Source organism: Aethalodelphis obliquidens, unplaced genomic scaffold, assembly GCF_003676395.1.
Source record: "Aethalodelphis obliquidens isolate GAN/ISIS:26980383/991018 unplaced genomic scaffold, ASM367639v1 scaffold5, whole genome shotgun sequence".
Taxonomy (NCBI): domain Eukaryota; kingdom Metazoa; phylum Chordata; class Mammalia; order Artiodactyla; family Delphinidae; genus Aethalodelphis; species Aethalodelphis obliquidens.
In genome coordinates, this window is record NW_020837949.1 from 44,461,552 (window position 1) to 44,485,940 (window position 24,389).

Genomic DNA, 24,389 nt, shown 5'->3' on the forward strand with positions numbered 1-24,389 from the left:
GGAGCTCCTTTAAGAGGTGCTCTTAATCCCTCTCTCCTCTCGCACCAGGAAACAAAGAGGGAAGAAAAAGTCTCTTGCCTCCTTGGCAGCTCCAGACTTTTCCCCGGAATCCCTCCCGGCCAGCCGTGGCGCACTAGCCCCTTCAGGCTATGTTCACACAGCCAACCCCAGTCCTCTCCCTGCCGACCGGAGCCCGAGCCTCAGCTCCCAGCCCCGCCCGCCCCGGCGGGTGAGCAGACAAGCCTCTCAGGCTGGTGAGTGCTGGTCGGCCCTGATCTTCTGTATGGGAATCTCTCCGCTTTCCCCTCTGCACCCCTGTGGCTGAGCTCTCCTCTGCGGCGCAGCTCCGAAGCTTCCCCCCTCCGCTACCCGCAGTCTCCGCCCACGAAGGGCCTTCCTAGTGTGTGCAAACCTTTCCTCCTTCGCAGGTGCCTCCCACTGGTGCAGGTCCCGTCCCTATCCTTTTGTCTCTGTTTATTCTTTTTTCTTTTGCCGTACCCAGGTACGTGGGGAGTTTCTTGCCTTTTGGGAGGTCTGAGGTCTTCTGCCAGCGTTCAGTAGGTGTTCTGTAGGAGCTGTTCCACATGTAGATGTATTTCTGATGTATTTGTGGGGAGGAAGGTGATCTCCGCCTTTTACTCTTCTGCCATCTTGAAGCTCCTCCGGTCATGAGTCACTTTAATTGGAGATTCATGAATCTATCCTCCTTGAAAGATCACTGTCCCACAGTTGGCCTTAAAGTTTTTTTGTTTTTGTTTTTATTTTCTGGAAAAGCATATTAATGATGAAATTTTGAGCTTGTCCACAACTGAGAATGTATTTGTTGTTTTCGCATATACATGGCAGTCCTAGTATACATAGGTAGATATAGATATCTTGAATTATACCATATTATTGTCAAAAATTGGTGTTGTTATTAAATTGCTTTTTGATATTTGGCATGGTTGAAGTCTTATGGCCAGCTTGAATTTTTGTTACTTTGTACCTAATATACTTTTTTCTCAACAGTTTTCGCCTTTTTTAAAAATTCTTGGAGATAAAAAATTACAACTGCATATGTTGGATTTCTTTTTCTGGTTTATTTGATCCCTTTTCATCTGCTTATAAAGGTTTTTCTTCAGTCTAGGAAAACTTATTTGATTAAAGCTGCTTCTGTTTGTTTATTTCTTATTTCCCTTTTGTAGGAAGATAGAATCATCTGGTTCTTACTTCTGTTAGTCTCGTAGTTTCTGTCATCATTTTTTATGTTTTGTCTTCTCCTCTCAGGTTTTGAGAGCTGAGATGGGTCCTATTAGGGATTCATGTCAATTCCTGGTAGAATCTTTAAGCCCCAAATCAAGGGAGAACATTTTTAGGAAGTTTAAACTTACCCTCATTTTTCCTTGCCAGTGGAGAGTCAAAACAGGCTGGGGGTAGTTGGGCTTCTGGAGGTGAGAGTCAGAATTGGAGGCAGACTTAGCCAGGAATGTGTTTTGCTAAAGAGCTTCCATTTCTTATTTGGAACAACTCTCAGGGCTTGCTTCTGCAGTCTCCCCATTGTTTGGCAGGCTGGCTGTCACTGTGTGTGAGGGACTTGATAAACCCTTCCATGCCAACTCCCTGTCTCGCACTGCCTTTGAAACCAGAACACTTCCTAGTGCTGCTAATGGGATCCACAGGCTAACCCTCACCTCCAAGCCTGCAGAGGCCTCTGCTGATTTCCTTTGCATATTTCCCTTTTGCATGTTGGAGATTCACAAGTCAGGTAGCCACTACCCTCAGTCTAATTTCCTCTGTATTTTACATCACTGAAATTCCTGGGAATTTATTTTGTATGGCTGACCCTCTTGCCTACTTTTTAAGGGTGATCCTGAGTTTTTCCTCTTTCCTTATTGTTGATAATTTTCATGTAGATCTGGAGGGGAATAGTTTATGCCTTGCAGAGATGTTGACCTGTGCTCTCTTATAAATGCAAATCTGAGGATATTTTGAAGTCAGGAAAGTGGGAGCACCCTTGGGAAATGGAGACTTGATAATAATCTTAAGTATCCTGATAGCAGGTTTCTCTCTGGTTACCTCTGATGACCAAGGTCACTGAATAACAACAATGACAATAATGATAACAAATGCCTTTTAAAAAAACAACGGGGAAATGGGGGAAGTTGTTCAGAGTACAGACTTACAGTTGTAAGATAAATGAATTCTGGGGATCTAATGTACAACCTGGTGGTTATAGTTAGCAAGTACTGGTTTTAAGTATTGTATATGAAAGTTGCTAGAATTGTAAATCCTAAATGTTCTCACCAGAAAAAGAAATTAAATTTATGAGGTTTTGGCTGTATTAACTAGCTTTATGTGGTAGTCATTTTGCAACATATATGTGTATCAAATCATCATGTTGTATAAGGACACAATGTTATATATCAATTATATTCAGTAAAGCTGAAAAAAATTACCAATCGTAGGTCACATGGTTGTTGTGACTACATCAATATCAATTTGATTGAATCTTTATATCAACCTAGGAAATTTGGTGGTTGCGTCTTCATTTTATAGCTGACATTCAGCTATTGCCTGGAATTGCAGAGCTAATACTATGTGATGTACAATTCAAACCGAAGGTTGTCCTCCAAGTTTCTGTTCTTTGCTGGCTGTCAAAGAGCCTGAAGAGTTGTCCAATCTCCATATCTCTGTGGTATTTACAGTGTTCCCAGTTGCTGGTCTTTGATAATCTGTTGGCATTTTATTGCTCTCATATGTACTGAGTCCTTCTCTGTGGGGATAGTGTTCATATACATAAGAGGAGAGCATGTTTTATTGTTTCTCTTTTACTGTCTGGAACTCTTGACTAGCAGTGGGAAAGGTCTTGTCCTCAGTACCTTGGTTTGTCATCCATCCTCCTTAAAAAAAACAAAAAACAAAACTAGGGTATTTATCTGCTCCTAGAGGAATTCTTCCTGTCCAGTAAAAGTTTGCCTTCATGTATTCCTTATGGAGCCCTCTGTGGTTATTTTGGTGGTCTAAGTCTCCTCATCTGTCTTGGAACATGTGTGGGCCATGGGACTGCTATCTTCTATGGTCACAGCTGAACAAAGTACCTGCAACATAGCAGGATCTCAAGCAGTGTTTGGTGATGTTGTTGCTGGTCATGCTTTACTACATACAGTTAGGACCAAAAAATACGAAAATCAGAAGAGAAGCAAAATCACTGATAATTTAGGAAACTCTTAGCAAGATAAAAGGTAGTTAGAAAGTGTTGGGGGCAGTGCTGGTAGATGAGAATATTTTTGTTCTTGATTTAGAGTGGGAAAAATGTGTGTATTTATTTTATAACTTGCTTCTTTGAGAAATACTGGTCAGTTCCATCATTAGATTTATATTTTCCTTTCAGATATATTGGGATAAATAAAAATATTTAATGGCTGTAAACTGTGTCCCTCTAATTGTAGGATTATCTTTGGCTTCCTCTAATTATTTTTCCTCTATTCTAGTTGAATCATGTCTTTTCCCCCAGGTTACGGTCTTTGGTCAAACAATTAGAAAGAGGGGAGGCTTCAGTGGTAGATCTTAAGAAGAATTTGGAATATGCAGCCACAGTGCTTGAATCCGTATACATTGATGAAACCAGGTAAGCTAGAATGACAAGTTGATGTGGTAATATAAATTTTCTGTTATATGGCTTTTCTGAAATGTCCACCATGGCATGTAGGAGGTAGCATTCAAATGATTGGTCTTTTCACAAACAAATGGGGTACATTTGGACACACATCCTCTGTACATGCTCATTTATAAAAAGGAGCTAATAGAACTTACCTCTCACATGCCCATTATGACAGTGAAGTAAGAAAATGTAAGAGGAAAAAAAGTGATTTTAAAAAATCTTACCAGATTTTTAATCAAATGTAAAGTTCAACTGGAATTATTGAATATTATTCATCTCAGCCTAAAAATTATGTTCATGTTTTAATTCACGTTATCTATCTGTAAATGGAAGCTCCTGAAGGGATGGAGAAGCATTTGTTCTCTTAAACACCCAGTATTCCTCCCTTAATCCTTAGGTTTGTTATTGATTTACTTAGCAGACCCTCTCCACTTGAATTATCCGTAAATACTAAAGCACTTCCGGTTACTATTGTAAAATGAATTTGAAAGTAACAAAATTGCTTTTCTTTAGAAAAATGTGGAAATGGTAAACATGAAAGGCTTTTCTTCTTTTTTCTACTTCAGACAAGCTTCTCTGTTAGTATTTGTGTTGTATTACTTTGCTATGCCAAATTCCAATCCAAAAGGATTTCCCAGTAATCTAAGAATCATGTGGCTTGGTTTTCGGTGATATGCTTGGTTCCTAATTTAAGGAAATTTGATACCGTAGTTTTTCCCCAGATGTTACATTTTTCTCCCCTACCTCTCAATTGATGGGTCTAAAGAGAAAAAAAACAAAACAAAATTTTCCATTGACACCTGTTTTTACTGCCTATTTTTAGTAGTGCTTAGTATAAGTATAAAATACAATATTCAAAGTTTTATTGTAATTTATTACTACTTCTGTTCTAGCCTGGCCTATGAACACATTTGGAAAATCTGCTGAGCACACCTGACAGATGACTTAAATCACTGTGCTCAAATAAAGAACTGCATTGTTTTGGAAATTTTGCTTAAATTTAGACATTTAAGTTTCTGTAATGTCCTAACAAACTAGAGAGAATAGCAGTTGATATTATTTGGGTTCATTACTTCAGAGGACTGGGTTGATGTGATTTGGATAATACTTTGCAAAATCTTTCTTTTTCTTTTTTAAAATTTATTTTTATTGAGATGTAATTGACATGTAACACCGTATAAGTTTAAGGTGTACAGTGTGTTGACTTGATATATTTATATATTACAATATGATTACTACTGTAGCGTTAACTAACACCTAATTATTATTTTTTGTGATGGGAACTATTAAGATCTAGGCTCTTAGCAAGTGTGAAGTTTATAATACAGTATTGTTGTCTATAGTTTTTAAGTGCCATTATTTTTAAGACAAAATAATGCCACATGGCCATCTATGAAATAAACCTCCTGGTGAATGCATTTTAAAATGGAAGGTTTAGATTCCATTCAAATTCTACAAACCATCTAGGAATAAAGATACTGGGTGCTCCTGAGTGCAATGTGTCTCAGACCTACGAAGCCTGAGATAAAGTATCTTTGACTTTCTCTGATTCCTTTGTTCCTTTGTCCAGCCTGAAACAAACAAAGGGTGGGTTTTCACAAGCCTTGTCTAAAAGGTGCTGGATTTTTTGGTGGCCAATTTATTTTGGTTTCTTTGCACCTGTGTATGCAGGTGGGGTGGAGAGTAGGAACAGCTGCTTTGAACAGAGAGCTCTAAATTCAGATCTAATCTGTGTCCTGGTTCTGTTTCTTGGGTTCAGGAGACTCCTGGATACGGAGGATGAGCTCAGTGACATTCAGTCAGATGCGGTGCCTTCTGAGGTCCGAGACTGGCTGGCCTCCACCTTTACACGGCAGATGGGGATGATACTCAGAAGGAGCGAGGAGAAGCCGCGGTTCAAGAGCATCGTCCACGCAGTGCAAGCTGGGATATTTGTGGAGAGGTAAAGATGGCTGTCATTCAGTGACCAAAGCAGCAAAAGGGACACCAGTTTCTAACAACCAAAGGCTTTGCTTTGATGTAGTTTTGGTATCTTTATAAATGCTGAAAATTCTGGGTGGAAACAGACAGTCTTGAATGAGAGATGGCAAAAACATATCTCCGCAGCATCGTTAGGACAAGCTTTTGCCTTTGCTTTGAATTCTTTTTGTTAATGTTAACTAGAGAAGATTTAGTTTGAGTTGAGTCTCTAATTTTTAAAGAAGGACGTCTCGTCCGTCATCATTTGACACATGTGGATGATGTCTACATTTGGAACAGGTCAGGGATGCTTTGTTGAGGGTATTGAGCCAGGGAGGAGTTCATTCAAGGTGTTTGAGTTCCCCATGACACTTTCCAATTTTGTAAGTCACTTTGCTCTCTGAAATTAAATTGCCCCCCTTCCCTAGAAATGGATTCCAGAAATCGATTTATTCTTCCTACAACCCTTATCACACAATTACACATTTTAGAAATGCCATGGTCAGCTCGAAGTTCTCTCTAGTTTTTGACAGTTCTAAAGAACAAGCTCTTCTAAATAGGTTGCCCATAGGAGTTCTTTTTCAGGTTAAAGTACTACACTACATACTGTCCGTGCTATACTATGATTCACTTCCAGCAGAACAGGAGACCCATTTTAATAATTTAATTTCCAATTTGGGGCACATAGACTTAATTTTTTTTATTTCCAATGCTGTACATGTTTGGGATTGCTTTCATTTCATTTCATAGGCCACTTGAATGACTATGAAAAAGGTTATAAAAGAAATTTTAGGTTCCGTGGGTCCATCAGATGACATGACTTCTTGTTAATTGTCAATACTGGTATAAGTCTGTGGCCTGCTAATTCTTCTTTGTAAGACATAATATTGCATTTTTCCCTTGACTTTGCCAGAATGTATAGACGAACATCAAACATGGTTGGACTGAGCTACCCACCAGCTGTTATTGAAGCATTAAAGGTAATACCAAGGAAAAGGTCTTACAATGTTCAAGGTACCTTATAAAAAGTACAGTTAAATTTCTTGTTAGAAAATAAGAAATTTTCCTTTACAATTCTATTTACAGTTTTCCTAGTCATTCCTGACTTTTTTCCTTCATTATCTTTTTGCTATTCGTTCTAACAGTATCACTATCTTTTCAGCCTTTGTACTGCCAAATTTTTAAAAAATTGAACTCTGTTTGGTTTCATTTCTTTCTACTCTCTTGGAGTGGTTTAGTGATCTGTATAGCGATCTGGCATTATGAGACTCAGTCTGACTTTGGCCGTAGGAGATCAAATTTGTCCTGGTTATAAATATTCAACATTAAGAGGATCTTTGGTGATTATAATTCTACCATTATCTGCTTACCTGCTCTATATCCATTTTATAGATGAAGAAACTAAGACTCAGTGAGACTAAAAAAAAAAAAAAAGACACAGAGACAGAACTGAGGTTTGATACCAGAGTTCCAGGCACGTAAGCTAAGCACGTAAGCTAAGCTCTCAGTAACATATTACTGTATGAAAGTATGTCCTCCAGCGCCCTTGTCCTCTTCATATATCCTACTGTTTTCCCAAGCCCCTCACTGAGCCCAGAAGTTCCATGGGAAGTCACACAGATGCTTGAGTTTAAAGGGGCTAAATACTGCAAGATGACTCCCAATCAGACAAGCTCTTGGAATTGTATAGAGTATCTCTAAGAGCCCCCAAGTAGATGTATTCCTGTAGAAGTGTGTTCATTCAGACCCATTGGTCTAAGGATATCCCAGCTGTGCTGAAGCTGATTTGACTTCTGGATTTGAAGGAGGGGCCGTGCTAAGGTTCAGGACCACAGAACTGGTTGACATTGCCTGGTGCCTACACAGGGAGTTGTGTCAACTTGCTCAGGGGCATCCCAGCATTCCGACTCTTCTTAAAGCTATTTTAGTCTTTCTCTGAAACCTGAAAAGTGTATTCCTGATGACATTTTCAGAAGATAATTTAAATTCCCTTTTCACAGAATCAGAGGTGGGAGTGCTTCTTGATCAATTTAATGTCAAGAGAGGGCCCTTGAGGGTCATTTTGCTTTTATATTTCATAGTCCCTTTCTCTTGACTCAGAGACATTCACTAGCTGAATTTGGGAGACCCTATATATTCAGATCCTCAGTTCTCCATTTTATGTTTCTTCTTAAGTCATCTAGCACAGCAGTCCCCAAACTTTTTGGCACCAGGGACCAGTTTCATGGAAGACATTTTTACACGGACGGGGGGGTAGGGTGGGGAGGGTGGTAATGCGAGCGATGGGGAGCGACGGGGAGCGGCAGATGAAGCTTCGCTCGCTCTCCTGCTGCTCAACTCCTGCTGTGCGGCCTGGTTCCTAACAAGACGCAGACTGGTACCAGTCAGAGGCTGGGGGTTGGAGACCCCTGATCTAGGACAGGTAGGATGCTCAGGAAGGAAACAGCAAGAAGACACATGTTTTCTCTCCCTCTTCTTCAACCCCCACTCTAATGCCGAATAAATTATTGTGTAATTTACAGCAATGTTTCCCATTTAATCTGTGAAATCACTTCATGAGATTTGATGTTTCATAACACCCACTATGAAGTTGCATTGATTTTCATAACTGAACTGGAAACATTCAATGAAAATCTTGGGAACATTAAAAGCATCTTTTTTTTTTTTTTTTTTTCCGGTACGCGGGCCTGTCACTGCTGTGGCCTCTCCCGTTGCGGAGCACAGGCTCCAGATGCGCAGGCTCAGTGGCCATTGCTCACGGGCCTAGCTGCTCCGCAGCATGTGGGGTCTTCCTGGACCGGGGCACAAACCCGTGTCCCCTGCATCGGCAGGTGGACTCTCAACCACTGAGCCACCAGGGAAGCCCTAAAAGCATCGTTTATCCTTAATTTCTTCCTTTATCATGAACATAAATACAGGTGGTTATACCAGTACTAAGAAATTTATGAAAATATTTCTTCCAAATTGGAGCATCTTTTCTATGCAGAATAATTGAAGAAATTGGAACAACCTGTGATGTGCATGAATTGTTGTTTTATGCTTAGGGAAAAGTAATTCTCAGAGGCACACATGTTGTCTTTCTGAGGGGAATGTTACCTTGATGATTCAGACAAAAAGTAAATACTAACTCTCTGAATTGCTATACTTCTCCACACTATTGCTGATATGTACAGAAGGCTAAAGCTGTCGTTTCTCTTGGTTGTATGCTCTGTTTACTGCAGAAGTTCAAGACCTTTTTACAATGTAATATTTTTCTGCATCCCTAGACTCCACTTTTATTTTCAGTGGATTGGAGGTGAATTGGAGATATGACGTAGATTCTTTTTTTATGTAGTGCCTGTTAGAAAAAGGTTATTTTCACTCCAGTGCCAGCAATTTATATGGAATCACTATCGTTTTCTTCTATTACAGAAAATTTCCCTAAAGCCTGAGAGAATACAAGTCAATAAAATAATCATCATGCTACTGTCATGTTAGCCTTTGTGATTAATGTAAGAACATGGCATAAAATAACATTTAAGTAAAGAGAATACTTCACCACCACCAATTCCTAAATTTTAAATATGTTGCAGTTTTGTTCTTTTTATTTGTTTCCATGCAATGAATACTCACTTCTAATTTGGGGTGTTTTATCTCTCACCTTCTAAGGTGGGGTTATTGGAAATGTAGAATTGTGCTGTTCTTTAGAAGGGCATCTGTTGTGTGACTCAGGAAGAGACACTCTGGACAGACTCCAGGTTTAAAGAGGAAATGAGGAGGTTCAGGCTTTCTTCACTTTAGACTAATAGGAAATTCATGCAGTGTTTCCACAGGAATGGTGCTTGGGCCAAATTTGCTAAGAAAGGAAGAATGGTTTAAGGTGCTTGTTAAAATGCAGATTCCAGGCCACAAGCCAGGATTCTGCAGAGCCCTCCACCAGATTATCGGCATTTTTTTCTGAGTACCCCAGGTGGTCCTAAAGAACACTGAAATTTGAGAATCACAGCTAGGCCTTCTCAAAAATGAGGGGCTGGAGTGAATGTCTATCCTATTGTCTGTATTTACTCATCCTTCTGTTTCTCTAAGACTTAATATTCAGATAAATCTTGACTTTTTACTATGATAGTCTCTTGATTTCCAGTGTTAGAGAGCTTTTCTCTTTTTCATTCATTCCAGTGAAGAGGATTAAAAATTGTCAGATATGACAAAGGGTTTTCCTATCTACTGAGTTGTCAGTGGACTTTTCTTTAGGACTATTGGCTAGACAGTGGCTGTCATGACAATGCCAATTACAGTAGCCAAGATGAAGCTTTAGGTCTTGGATTAATCTTAAATGACCCCACTGTCTATGGCCTAGGCCCTCTTGGGGTATTTAGGGCATGAGGCTTGGGTCACAGCATGTATTCATTGAGTTTACAATGTCATTTGTCAGTAATGGTATCACCAAGGGGTGTCAGTGGGGTTATTACGTGGTTCTGCTACCAGTTGGCATTAGACACTTCATCTCTCTGAGGTTGCCATCTGTGAAACTGGCGAAAGTGATACCCGTTTCTAGAGCTGTGAGGGTTTGCAAATGTGTATCAACACTTCCCACTGTGCCTGGCACAGAAAATGTCCTTAATACTTGTAGCTATTTCTTTAGTTATTATAATGGAGGAGAAATTATTGAAGGCTGAGGTGAGGTTACCACCAAGTGTGAACTGAAACAATCTATTTGAAACCCTTTTGGAAATGTTTGGTTTCACCTATATACCCTGGCATCCGTGAGAGAGACTGTTCATGGTCTTGGGGTGATCTTGATGGTTGGGATATTTGGAGAGGGACAGGATTGGGATGGATAGATGATGTTGGAATGCAGTGAGGGCTGAGGTGGGAGTCACTGGATCCAGCAGTTCCTGAGAGCCAAGGTCTCTTCCAGGGGACCATCTGACACGTAGCCTGAACTCAATGTGGTCTCATATGGGTCCTTATTGTCACACTCATGGCAGCACACTTTTCTTAACCACTGAAAGGGAGACTCTTGGTACACTGAGAAACCAAATGACTATTGCTTAAACACATCTTTGTTCATAACACCCACAAGTAGCTAGTTATAAGTCAAAGACACATCAGACAGTGTTTTGGAGTCGCTATTTATGGACAAATAAGGCTTTGAACTTCAGGAGCAGTGTGTGAGGAGTGTGTTCAGCTTAGCTCTTAGTTTTACTTTTTCAGTAAAGTGACTTACAGATTTGAGGGCTCAGTCCCCAGATTAGTGACTCCAGAAGTGGTAGCATTTTTCCATCCCGTGAAATGAGGGCTCTCTCCTCAGTTTCAGCTCAGCAGTTTGGATTGTTGAAGTGACACATTATTTTGTGATCTATATGCATGTTTCTGAACACTTTTAAGTGGGTTAGCATTCTCAATGGTAGACTAAGAGGAAGTCAGTAGATAGTATCATGGGGCTTGGGAGAAGTTTAGAGTAGGGAACACCCTAGGTTATTGTGAAATCAATTAAAATTTTGGAATTCGGCAGAGATAGTAGAAGGTTAATGGAAAGAGCCTGAGTTTAGGCATCAGTTGAACATGTGTTCATGTTTTGTCCTTAGCACTTGCTTGCCATGGGTCTTAGGGAAATTAGGTAACTTCTCAGTTTTCTCATCTGTAAGATGTGACTGATCATACCTACCACTTAGAGTTGTCTTCAGGAACGATTACATGTTTATCACTGATCAGAATGGTAGGTACCCAATAACTTATAGCTATTGTTATTACTAATAAAACTATTGAATATTTTATCAGTAAATGCTATTTAGGACTGCCATATTGGAAACAGTTTGAGAGTGGAAAGGGTATTAGAGTCTTAGGCTGTGAATACCCAGGTGAGTGCTGTGGGCTAACTCCAAAGTAGGGAGATTAGTAGCTGTGTAAGTGGCTACCAACTAATGAATTATTTCTCTCCATCCTCTCCTGTAGGATGTGGACAAGTGGTCCTTCGATGTCTTTTCCCTCAATGAAGCCAGCGGGGATCATGCCCTGAAATTCATTTTCTATGAATTACTCACACGCTATGATCTGATCAGCCGTTTCAAGGTCAGTGTCTAATTAAAAAAAAAACTGCACACATTTGTCCATACTTGCATGATTTGGGGGCTAAGACCAAGAGGATCCTTTTAATGTAGACTGAAAACTCTCTGGGGTGACTTGGGAAGCATCATCTGGACAGCCACTGCCATGAACTCCTCTGTGGTGGGAACTTTTCATTACTCCCTTGTCTGGTGGGCTCATCAGCAGGAGAGAGGCTGGAGCTGCCCATTTAGATCCCAGTCGTCCTAGAAGTATGGCTGGAAGCCTGAACCAGCAGAGCTCCCCTGCCAGCTCTGCCCACAGATCTCATTTCAGCGAGACTTCGTGTGCTAATGACCACCACCAGCAAGGAGACAGGAATGGAGACAGAGTACACGTCTGTTATCTCCAAAAACTTCTCTTTCGGCCACTTGGCTCAAATTCACACAGATATTCTGTTATCATCTGTGACAGATCATTGGTATTTCCCAGCCATTCATGCTTCAAATTAATTCTTCACCTTTAAGTAAAGAGCATGAATCGATTCCAGTGTTCCACCTCCTCGGCCTTCTAATTCCACAGACTCTGGAGGTGGCGTCTGGTTCTCCAGGGAACTTGAGCATCATCTGCTGGCATCTGTCATATCACGCCAATTACATTTCTCTCATCACGTGGATGAGTCTCTGTAAAATGCAGGTCTTTTTCTGTATAACATATTGATTTCTCTGGGCAGCATGATTCTTTATCACTTTCCTAAGGACTGCACATTTCAGGATATCTTTCTTACATAGCCATAAGCATTTTATGGCCATGGTCCTTAATTTCTTTTGCATCAGAAACCTGCTTGAAGATCTGATGGCTCCTCAAGACCTCAGAAGAAAGTTCCCGTGCACATGCACACACCTTTACGTAGCATTTCAGTGGCTCATAGATCTCCAAAGAACAGCCCAAAGAACCGAGGTTCATTGGATCTTCATTTTTTAAAATGATAATGAATTAATCTCTCACATCTAAAAGGCTATATTTAAATTTTAAAAATCCACAAATAGTAAATATGGAACAGTGTGCCCAAGGGAGAACATGGTATGGATTCTCATGAAGCACTCTAGTAGTATTTTCCTCATTTTTTCCTTATGAATGTGATTTCTAGTCTCCTGGAACATACACTCTCTCCTTTTCCCCCAGTCTTGTAATTGATAATTTACCCCAAACCAAGGAATTGATCCAGAAAACTACACAATGAATGTTTTCCGAGTCTCCTTATTTTGTACAGGCATTCTGCACTTGCTCACTTTCTGCCAAATAGGAAACGAAGGTGTGTGTTATACATATTTGAGACAGAAAGCGGCTAGGATAACTGGAAGTATTTTTCCAAATTGCAAGGCACCAATAATAAATTGCCAAGTAATAAACACAAGAACACAGCTTGTTTCTGTTATAGAACAGACTATCACTTGTGTTATGGGTTTTTTTCCTCACCTGTCCAGTGTACACATCACTCCTTCTAAAGTGTGCAGTTTTCAGAAGGCGGCAGCTTGTGTTTGTTTGCAATCATTTTATAGCTTAAGATCTTTGTGTACTTATGTTTTCCCACAAGTAAATGAGATGCTGCATAGTATGTGTTCATTTATTTCTCAGGAAATAAAGACTTGAGCCTTTGCCTGAGAAATAAATGAGCACCTACCTTTTTGCCCTCAATGTCCTTGAGATGATCCTGTGTCATTACCCTGGGCCTCTGAACTGGAGAACAAAGAACAATTTGCAGGGTGGACCAGGGACGTCCTGTTAGATTTTCAGATTATCCAATACTTTGTTCAGTGATTTTTATTAACTTAGAAAAGTTCTAATGTCCTCATATGATATCTTACGCCTTCAGAAAGAGGCAGCTAGAGTACCTTAGACTTTTGCATCGTCACTCAAAGCTGCTAAATCACTAGCTAATTAACCTTGCTGCTCTCTTTCAGATCCCCATTTCTGCACTTGTCTCATTTGTGGAGGCCCTGGAAGTAGGATACAGCAAGCACAAAAACCCTTACCACAATTTGATGCACGCTGCTGACGTTACACAGACTGTGCATTACCTCCTCTATAAGACAGGAGTAGCAGTAAGTACAGATAGAAACTCTTGGATTACACAAAAGATGTGATAATGATTTATTTTGAATTGGAGGCTGTTTCTATTCTGATGAGGTTGAACCCACAAGAAGTGCATTGTTTCATGGACTTCCTGTTCCCCAATAATTATCTAACCAATCGTGGAAAGTCTTGGGGTTCCTTATTGACTTTGAATTTTTCTCCATCTTGGACTTGATGAAAGAAATATCTGGTAGTGCCTTGTATCCTTACTAGGCTATGGCCAAACTAAATATAATTTCTATAACTAAATATGTATTTCCAGATATGGAGAGTGGTACTATTAATCTCTTGCTATGGTCAGTTACAATGATATCCATGCATATTGAAATCGTACTGAGTATATACTTGGGAACCATGCTGTACACAGTTAGCTTTTGGTTTAAACCAGTAGATCTTTTTCACAAGGACTCTGTTTATTCTCATTTATGTGCATTTGATTTTTTTGAACCTAAGGATTAGTCTTTACCTCTAACCATTTGGAATTTTCATGCTTGTTTTGAACGTTTTAGCTCTTTAGATATTTTTGAATCTCTGTTCTGTAATTCATTGCATTAACAGACCTACTCAACTTGGTTATCTGTGCCTTTGCCCTCTTTACCTTAATTTAAACCATTCATTTTAAATGTATAACTGTTAGTGACAAACAGCTGGGTCTCTATAGTAAATAGAGACTGTGACTTTTTACTTTGAAATCTTCTGAATTGACATGGAGATAGACATTTTTCGGGGGTGTGGTTATTAATTAACCCATAAACCCAGTACACATTTGTAATCTCTTTCTGCTAGGGCATGTTGAGAGGCTTGGTCTAATATCTCATATTAAGTATGGAATAAAGTGGGAGGAGTGTGGGCTCTAGAGCTAGATACAGTTGCATATAAATCCTTGCATAATTACTTATTAGATTTTGTGACCTATGATAAATTGCTTGACTCTCTGAGTCAGGATTTCCTCATTTCTAAAATAGTGAAAAATATTCTGTCTGTAAAAGTACTGTGATGGTTAGGAATAAAGTATCAAAAGTGTGAAATGCTGTGTCTCATAAAGGAAGCTCAACAGTTAGGAATTGTTGTTATTAAAGATTTCCCCCAAACCTCTCAGCAGTTTTCATTTTTTCCTTATTGTAAAGCTCATTTCTTAAAAATATTGCTTAAAGAGCTGTTTTTTCAATTTTAGAAACACTACATAGGAAACCTGTTTAAGATGATAGTTTTTGCCCAAAATTTAGAGCAAACGTCATAGTTAATGGTGGTTCAATAAAAGCATGGAGCAAAACAGGGATGCTGATATTAATATTGCTAGTGAGCATTTTTCTGGAGATCTCAGTCAGTGCAATATGGTATCTACAAAAGTTGAAGAAGCATCCTATGAAAATAATTTGATCATCTCTTTTAAAAAAACAACAAAAAAAGCCAACTATAAATTATTAGATCATATAAAAGGCCTCAATAAGATATGGATAAAATAGCTGTCTTATACACTGGAAATTAACAAGTAAAGTAGAAAAACATACATTCACAACAGTTATTAAAAAACCTATAAATTACCCATGAAGAACTTCAAAATTAATGAAAAGGAGACTGTAAAACTAAATTAAGGGTACAAAAATAATGTTTAAATAAGTGAAGAAATACACCATGTTTTTAATGGAAAGCCTCAGTATTAAATAGAAGTCGATTTTCCTCAAACTAATGTTTATAGATTCAAAGCAATACCAATAAAAATTCCAGTAGGGTTTAACATGAAACATGATAAGTTGAGTCTAAAATTTATGTAAAATAGATATTTCACAACCTTAGAAAAAACAGTTTTGAAAAAGACAATGTGTGTGGTGGGGTAGTTCTTACTCTACTAGATGTTAAAATATCTGCTGAAGCTATAGTAATAAAAACAGTGTGGCATTTGTGCAAAAATAGACAAATATATCAATGGAATTGATTGGAATTTTAAAAACTGAACCCAAATATTTATTGAACACTTTTTATGTGCCAGGTACTTCTTTACAGGATGAAGATACATTGGTGCTCTTACAGAACATGCATTCTAGTGAGAGGTTACAGATAGAAGACAAATGAAAAAGTAAACAAGAAAATATCACTAGTGTTCTGCAGAGTATTAAAATAGGGCACCCGCATAGGGAAAACTGGGAGTTTTATTAGATAGTCAGGAAAGGCATCTTTCCAGAAGTAATGTTTAATCTGAGACAGTTGTGATTTTAGGCTTGAGCCATGCTAAGAACTGAAGAAGATATGCCAGCAGAATTAGTGCAGGATTAATACAATGTCCCTCATGACTAGAGGGAGTCAAAATGTATACACTTCCATTTATAAAATAGACAAGCCATGGGGATGTAATGTACAGTATAGTGACTATAGTTAATAATACTGTATTGTGGATTTGAAAGTTGCGTAGAGAGTAGATCTTAAAAGTTCTCATCACAAGAAAAAAAATTCTATAACTATGTGTGGTGTGGAGACTTACTGTGGTGATCATCTTGCAATATGTACAAATATTGAATCCCTGTGTTGTACACCTGAAACTAATGTAATGTTGTACATCAGTTATACCGCAACTTAAAAAAAAAAAGTCCCTCGTGAGAGAACAGCTTTTCTACATTCAAGGAGCAGTAATAAAGTTGGAGGAGAAAACGGGAGTCAGACCAAGTCAGCTTTGTAGGCCTGGGTAATGAATTCCAGTGTTATTCTAAGTACAGTGTGAGGCAACGAAAGGGTTTTGACAATGGAATGAGATGATCTGATAAAGTCTAGACAAGGATTACTGTGGAGAATGGATCTTGAGGTGGCTTGTTAGAAGAGATACTGGTGAGATAATGGTAGTTTGGACTAGGAAGGACATTGCTGGGATATAGAGACCAAAAGTTCTGTTTCTGAGGTAGAGTTAAAAGAATTGGGTGGTGAATAGGATTTGGAACACTAAGGAGAGGAATCAAGAGGACATCTTAGATTTTGGGTTTGATAAACAGGGTTGATGAGAGAACCTGGTAGCAAAGCAAGCTTTAGGGGAAGGGAAGTCAAGAGTTTTGATTCAGACATGTTGAGTTTAAGATCCTTATTAGATATCATTGTGGAGATGTCAAGCAGGAAGAAAACTAAGGAGTCTAGAGTTCTGGAGAAGGGTCAGGGATGGACATGGAGATTAAGCATTCGGGGCATATCAATATTATTTAAGAACATGGAACCAGATGATGTGATATAAAGAGAGGGCATAAATAGAAAAGTAGAGGGGCTCTGAAGTGAGTCTTCGAGCAGTTCTAAAGTTTAAAATGAGGGTAAAGAATTAGAGCCGACAATAATAACTAAAAAAGTATGGCCAGTAACATTGTACAAAACCCAAGAGAGTGTGGGGTTGTGGACACCAAGGAAAGAAAGTGCTCCAAAAACAACTGTGACTTATGTGGAACATGCTGAAAGGTCTAGTGGGATGAGGACAGAGAAGTGACCACTGCCTTTGGTAACATGGAAGTCATTGGTGCCCTTGTCATGACCAGTTCCAGTGGTTTGGTGGGGATGGAACATGGACTGGAGTATAAGGACAGAATCGCAGGTGAGAAGGTGAGGACACGTCTATAGAAAACAATATTAGAGGGAAAATTACTCAGTTCATAAAATGTTTGGGGGACAGTTCATTTGGAAAAAACATACTGTTTTTGTCCTACTTGAAATCATTCACCAAATATCAGACAAATGAATTAAAGATGTAAGCATAAAAATTTGATTATATTAGAAGAAATTATGAGGATATGTGTATAGCCTTGAAAAAGGAAATCCTTAAATAAGCCTCAAAACATGAGTTATATAACAAAATATTGATTATTTTGAGTACATGGAAATTAAAACCTTCTGTAGAATTAAAAAAATCACAATAATGAAGTAAGTACTTGAAGAAAATACATAGAGAGCAAGGATTAAGATCCAGATTATATAAATAAATCAAAAAGAAAATGGCACAAATTCCGTGGAAAAATAGGAGGAAACACATTGACAGAGTTAAGATTCTCCTATTGTAAAGTCTCTGGCATGGGCTGAATTTTGTTCCCCCTCCCTCAAATTTATGTGGTGAAGTCCTAATCTCCAGTGCCTCAGAATATGACTGTATTTGGAGATAGAGCTTTTAAAGAGATAATTCAGGTAAAATAAGGTCATATGGGTGGGCCCTAAACCAATATGATTGGTGTTCTTCTAAAAAGAAGGGATTAGGACACAGACATGCATGTGTACTGAGGAAAGACCTTGTGAGGATACAGAGAAAAGGTGGCCCTCTGCAAGCTGGGAAGTGAGCTGTCACCACAAACCAACCCTCCTAAAACCTTGATCTTGGACTACTAGCCTCCAGAACTCTGAGAAAATAAATTTCTGTTGTTTAAGCTGCCTAGTCTGTGTCATTTTGTTATGGCAGTTCTAGCAAACTAATACAGTAGCAGAGCCACGATTTGGTTTCAGTCTAATATTTAAATACAAAATATAAAAATTTAAATATTTAGCCATGCTTCTGCAATGCTGGTGGCAAAAAAGAACCCCTTATATTCTTACACCTCAGTATCCTCATGTGGTACTTCAAAGTACTGTGGTGAGGATCAAAATGGATGTGAAAATGTACTTTGAAATCATCTGTTTGACATATCTTTAGTTAATACCTACTGTATACAGTGTACTATGGAGATATAAAGGTGAATCATACACAGCCTTTTTACCCCCTAGAAAAACTCTCCAGTCTTTATACTAATGCAAGTTATCATTACATAGATGTTATATCATAGCAGCCAATGATCATGATGTACTGCATACTATTCTTAAATGAGCTCATTTGCCATTTGCCATTGAATTTTCATTATCAATTCAGGCCGTATTCAGAATAATTCTTAAATATAGAAACTACTTCCCGCCCACTCTCTCTTGGAAACGCAGCTCAAAACAAGCTTCTTTCATTGCAAGCTTACGAAAACAGTAGGAAGCATTCTGATGAATGGAGAACATATTGTTATGCTAACCTTTCATTACAAACCAAGCGGGGGAAAATGCTTGAAATCATTTCAGCTTTATAAACTGTAAGACACGTAGGGAATGAAAATATCCCATTGATAAAGTGATGCCTGGGCTTCAACATCAACAGTATTACTCATTGTAATCTGTTTATATTACTCATTATTGCTTAGCTAAGATGCCTAGGAGACGCTTGAATCTTTTCATAATGATTTTGCTCACGTCTAAGAGAAAATCCTTGAACAGAATTAGATTGAAGAGTTGTTGATTGAATAGATATGAATCAGACTCTGAGCTCCAGTCTGCTTTTGAGTTAGGTCAAAAGATTCCAGACTCCAAACCTGTCCTCTGGCCCTTTCATTGATTTTATCAGGCAAGGTGCTGTTAATTTTCCCTTTGCTTATTTTTTTTTAGAAGGGAGAAGCTGTGTATCTTATTCTTTTGATCATATATGACATCATTGTATTTACAAGGGAAACACTAAGGCCATTTATCTAAATGGCATCTTGGTGCTAAGTAATTTTATAAAGGTTGTGGTCAGTAGAATTTTGGCCCCCATGACCTTTGCCCTCTGATGTCACACTTGTGAATAGGTTACATTAGATGGCAAAAGGGATTCTGCAGATACAGAAGTTTGCTAATCAGAGGGCCTTAAACTAGGGAGATTATGCTGGATTCTTCAGGTGGGCCCAGTATAATCACATGAGTCCTTAAAAGTCAAGAGATGTGACAGAAGAAGGGTGAGCAGGACTCAATCAACTGTTGCTTGAAGATGGAGGACCCAAGTGGAAAGCATGAGAAGGAAATGAATTCTGCCAGTACCCTGAATGCACCTGGAAGCGGATTTTCCACAGAGCTTCCGGGAGGAACACAGCCTGCCAAAACCTTGGTTTCAGCCTTGTGAGGTCTTCACCAGAAAATCCAGCCTCATGGTGCTGGCTTCTGACCTAGAGAACCGTGTGCCAGTAAATGGGAGTGTGTGCCTTACATTTATGGTAATCTGTTAAGAGAGCAAGAGAAAACCAATAAGAGTTGGAAACAGATTACTAAAGAAACTCTATCATTTACCCATCGAAGTCAGAACTTGCTAATAATGTCTCCACTAGCAATGGGGAATTATCCGTGTCTTTTCCTTCAGGTTTTCACTGCCCACCACGTGTCCCCCCACAAACCACATACATGCACAGCTTGCTCTCCTGAGTCATACACAGCAGAATTCAAAGTCTGCCTTTACCAGTTGTCAAGGTATCCCTGTCATTGAATTAGTTGTGACACTCATATTTTGTAGGTAGGGAAATTCTGGATAGGATCTGTGACTTGTACTTGTCACAGTTTGATAAATCTTGAATAAAATTCTCACAGGACTTAGATTTCTGACATTTTATGGATGGTCATAAAACCTTCGGGGTTCATAGTAATAATGAATTTGGAAAAGGCAAGGAAATCTGAGCTATATTAAAATATTAAATCCCATTTCCCTCAAAATAGCTTCTCCCACTTTCTCTGTTTCTATTAATCCTGCCATCTAATGCCACCCACCATTTTTTCTTTCCGCTTAGGCTAGGAATGTCACAGTCATCTTGAATGCATTGTTTTCTTTGACTGCAACCTCTTCCTGCCCCTCTGCATTCAGTGAACTGCTCAGCTGTAAGGATTCTACCTCCATACCGTCTGTACATTCTATAAGGACTTTCCAGTCCAAAAGTTCAGCTCTTATTTCTTTCCTTTGTGCTCTCTGCTCTTCTTTCTCCCTTTCAGTGGCATGCTGACCATATTACTCTCTTGCATGTAAACTTCACTGCCTAATGAACCTGGTTTGTGTTCCTTTGGCTTTTAATGCCTGTCGTCATAGAGCCCTAATCCACCCTCATTCCTGCTCCACTAAAGGGAATCATTTCCTTACTGGTGATGAATCAGCTTTTGCCACTGGGACTTGCTTCATTGTTCGTTCTGAAAATGCCCAATTCCATTCTTGCTCAGTCCAATCTTCATTATGGTTTTATTGTTTGTTGTATGTTCATTTAATCATTTGTTGGTTTTGGTTTGTTAGAAGTAAGTTACACTTAAGATAGGATTTTGTCAGTATATTTGGATAAGGACAGGAGTTACAGTGCTGTTTGTGAGAACTGTGATTATGTAGTTACTTAGACACTTTCTGCTGGCTGGGCTGATGCTCTGTGATTCAGATTTATTTAGAGGGTACACTGTCTCCCATTCATGATCTTATTTTAACATGTTAAATTAACTTGGCATGAACTTGGAAAAAGAGATACATTGGTACTTGGGAGTAGGTAGAGGGAGTTGGGGCAGATGGGTGGGGACAGGGTGTTGGGGAAGAAAAGCAAAACATTGCCAAAATGAGAAAAGTACATATGAATGGAAAATATCAAGAAAACTTGCAATATAAAATCATACCTATGTAATTTTGTGAAGAATTGAGTAAACACATGAACAATGACCCAAAGGAAACGTGACTTAAAAATTATAAGTAAGAATTCTGGAGTCAGAAGGTGTGGCTTGTCTCAGGACTAGCTCTGAGACCTTGGGTAAGTTACTGAACCTCTCCCAGCCTCAGTTTTCTCATCTATGAAATGTGGATGACAGAGTACCTACCTTTATGGAGTTGTATATATTGTATGAGTTTCTATGTATAAATAAGCCGACACAAAGTGAGCTCCCATAAATGTTAACCCTGATGAGGATGATGCCCTTTGCTGCTTTCAGAAAAGTTTTTCAGTTTTCTTGCAATCTGCACTTATTTACCCATCTCTTTTTAATTTAATTCTGTTGACTTTTTTCATCTTATTCTGTTTTCTCTTTGTGTCTTTCTGCTCCTAGTAATATATCAATTTGTATTTTGTGACATATTATCAAGGATTCCAAAACGTTTCCTGACATTTCATGCTAGATTCTGCTAGAAATCTTTTTTGTTTGTTTTTGTTTTACATTTTCATAACATTTTAACACTTAATAGAAGCTATGTACAATAATTTTTTTATTGTATCTTACATAAGATAGCCACTACAGAAATTTACATAGATAAGAAGTAAGATGGATGGTTAGGGAGGGCCCAGTCCTGTGAGCTATTTTCTCAGAGGCTATAGGTCAGAGTTCATTGAGGGGAGGGGCTTCAGATTACCCAGTTAGGTGAGAGGTGAGGAAAGACTAAAACACAGGCTGCTAGACAGAGTTATCCAGCCATTGGGTCCATCCATATCCCAAGACTTGGGAAATAGCATTACACAAATCTCTCTCCCCTTAAGTAAGCACAGTGCCAAATACTCTCAATCCCAGCAGCTCTGACAGGAATCACCTATCTCTCTTCCTTGCCTAGAGTGGGAAGACATCTACAACTTTTAGACACTATTGGTCCCTTCCCCCAACATTTAGTTTTGACTGTAGCACTTGATTACCCAGAAGAAAAACAAGGTAGTCTGGGTTGTCCTTTAGTGAGAGATGGTCAGAAATACTTGTTTATAGAATTTGAAATACAAATCCTCCAAAGTCAGCTGGCTGCCAAAACAAGCTATCAACTGACAGAAGTGGGTTCTGGCTTCCCATCTGCAGTAGCCACTCCACTTTGAGGCAATGGCACAGAGGCGTTCTCAGAATGGAAATCACTTCTTTAAATGTAGTTTTCTTCCTGAGTTATTTCTGTGCTCATTCTTTCCTTAACTCTGAAGTCTTTTTTTCATAGGTTGTATGTAGTTTATTTATTTTTCCCTTAGCCATCTTCAAAGAAGGTAATAATTTCAGTAAGTTTCTTAGATGAAGATGAAGATTAGTAATAATTGGAAAAAAGTTAAAGTGAGAATTATTAAAAATTGACCTGTTCATTTTTAAATCATTTTGTTAACTTAAATCAAATAAATATATTTTATTCACTAATCTTTAATTCAGTACCCAGGCTGCTTCCTGAATTCTTCCAATTTAGGTACCCATGTTTGTCTTGCATTACCCCTGCTCCTGTCTAAGACTTCTAGTTTCATTTCTTTAAAAGGAAATGGGAACTTAAAGATTCTCATGAAGAAAACTGAGTGCAGAATCTCCCTAAATTTTTATAATTGTTTTCTACTGTTTCCCAGTTGTCACACCTATTATGATACCAGTTCTTTTAGTGACTGTGCAAAGCATTGAACTTCTATGGACATAACTTTTTGTATTCACATTTTATTGGTTTAGGTTATATTTTATTACATAATTATAATAATAACTGCAATTTGTTAAAATTGGGTTTGGGATAAACCACACTGAAACTTGGAATCATTAACTCAACTAGTACAAAAGTAAGCAGGGATACCAAAGGGTGAAGTGAGAGTGTGGAAGCTCCATCCTGTGGGCATCGAGCAGTGTGGTTTACAGAAGGGAGGGGAGGCATCAATGAATCCATATGAATCCATAGTCTCTGAAATGGAAGTCGGTTGAGGGAGCTTCAAACACAGCCGTGGTTCTCAAACTCCAGCGTGTATCAGAATTATCTGGATGGCTTGGTAAAACAGATTTGTGTGCTGCAACCCACAGTTTCTGATCCAGTGGGACTGGAGTGGGGTTTTGCATTTCTAACAACTTTCCAGGTGATAACTAACACTGCGGTTCCAGGGAACACAATTTGAGGACCACTGAGCTACAGTCAGTTTTGGTGATGTGGATGGGGACAGGTCTCTTCAAACGTCAGCTTGCACAAGGCAGAAGACCAGATGTTATCTTTCCATCTGTCTCTACCTGTCCTCCTTCTAGTGGACAGGCATTAGGTTTTCTGTTACTCTTAGTTTTTGGTATTGTGTTGAAGCAAATTCTTTTTTTTCTCTGTCTACTCAGGAACTTCATTTGGAATTTGGGAGAGGATGCAATGAGGGCTGTTAAAGTTTTCATGTTCATTGTTTTTTGCTTCTTTGAAAAAATAAAATAAAAACTACTAGTTAGCTCTTTCAACTGTGCTGGGCATGCTGTTTTCAAATCACACATCCTCCGGTCTCCCTACAGAAGGAAAAAAAACCATTTCTGTCTGTCAGAAAATGTGTGTTTGGCAATAGCTTGCCAGCTGCAGAGAGGAAAGGCAGCAATGTGGGTGTGTTGTCAGCAAGCTGAAGACTTTGAGAAGGAGACAGATTATCTGATTGCTCTGTAATCTCCCTTTCAGAACTGGCTGACAGAGCTGGAGATCTTTGCTATAATCTTCTCAGCTGCCATCCATGACTATGAGCACACCGGAACCACCAACAATTTCCACATTCAGACCCGGTGAGGATGTTGAAACCTTTGGAGAAGAGGCGAGAGGGGGCAGGGATAGAGTGTTGAAGTCAGAGGGGTGCAGTCACCTTTCTTTTGCATGGTGGCTCTATTTTGAGTTTCTGAAAAACTGAAATTATAAATAAGAGATTAGCCCAGTCAGCTTCAGTCAAAGCTTAAAGAAGCCATTTGCTCCTAATTCTCCTATGTTATTCACATTAAATATGGATATCCTTTTCTTCTCTATTATAATGCTAGCTATTTATGTATGTATGTACTATGCATACTCTACCCATTTCTGATAGGAGGTGGAACAGTTTCCATAAAGGTGCAGATACCGTGTAGACTAAATCACTGAGGACGGGCAAGGATTGGAGTGAGTCTGTTGACATTAACAATGGCA

General features: G+C 38.9%; 1 protein-coding gene across 8 annotated transcripts in view; it reads left to right on the forward strand.

The window, feature by feature from the left end:
- PDE1C (phosphodiesterase 1C) overlaps window positions 1-24,389 on the forward strand; it is a 476,007-nt gene that overhangs the window by 362,039 nt on the left and 89,579 nt on the right. For all 8 annotated transcript variants that reach the window (XM_027102260.1, XM_027102256.1, XM_027102255.1 and 5 more), the window contains 6 exons: window positions 3,494-3,607; window positions 5,400-5,582; window positions 6,513-6,579; window positions 11,534-11,650; window positions 13,588-13,728; window positions 23,898-23,998. In XM_027102260.1, coding sequence (XP_026958061.1) covers window positions 3,494-3,607; window positions 5,400-5,582; window positions 6,513-6,579; window positions 11,534-11,650; window positions 13,588-13,728; window positions 23,898-23,998 — 723 coding nt within the window. The remainder of the gene's footprint in view (window positions 1-3,493; window positions 3,608-5,399; window positions 5,583-6,512; window positions 6,580-11,533; window positions 11,651-13,587; window positions 13,729-23,897; window positions 23,999-24,389) is intronic.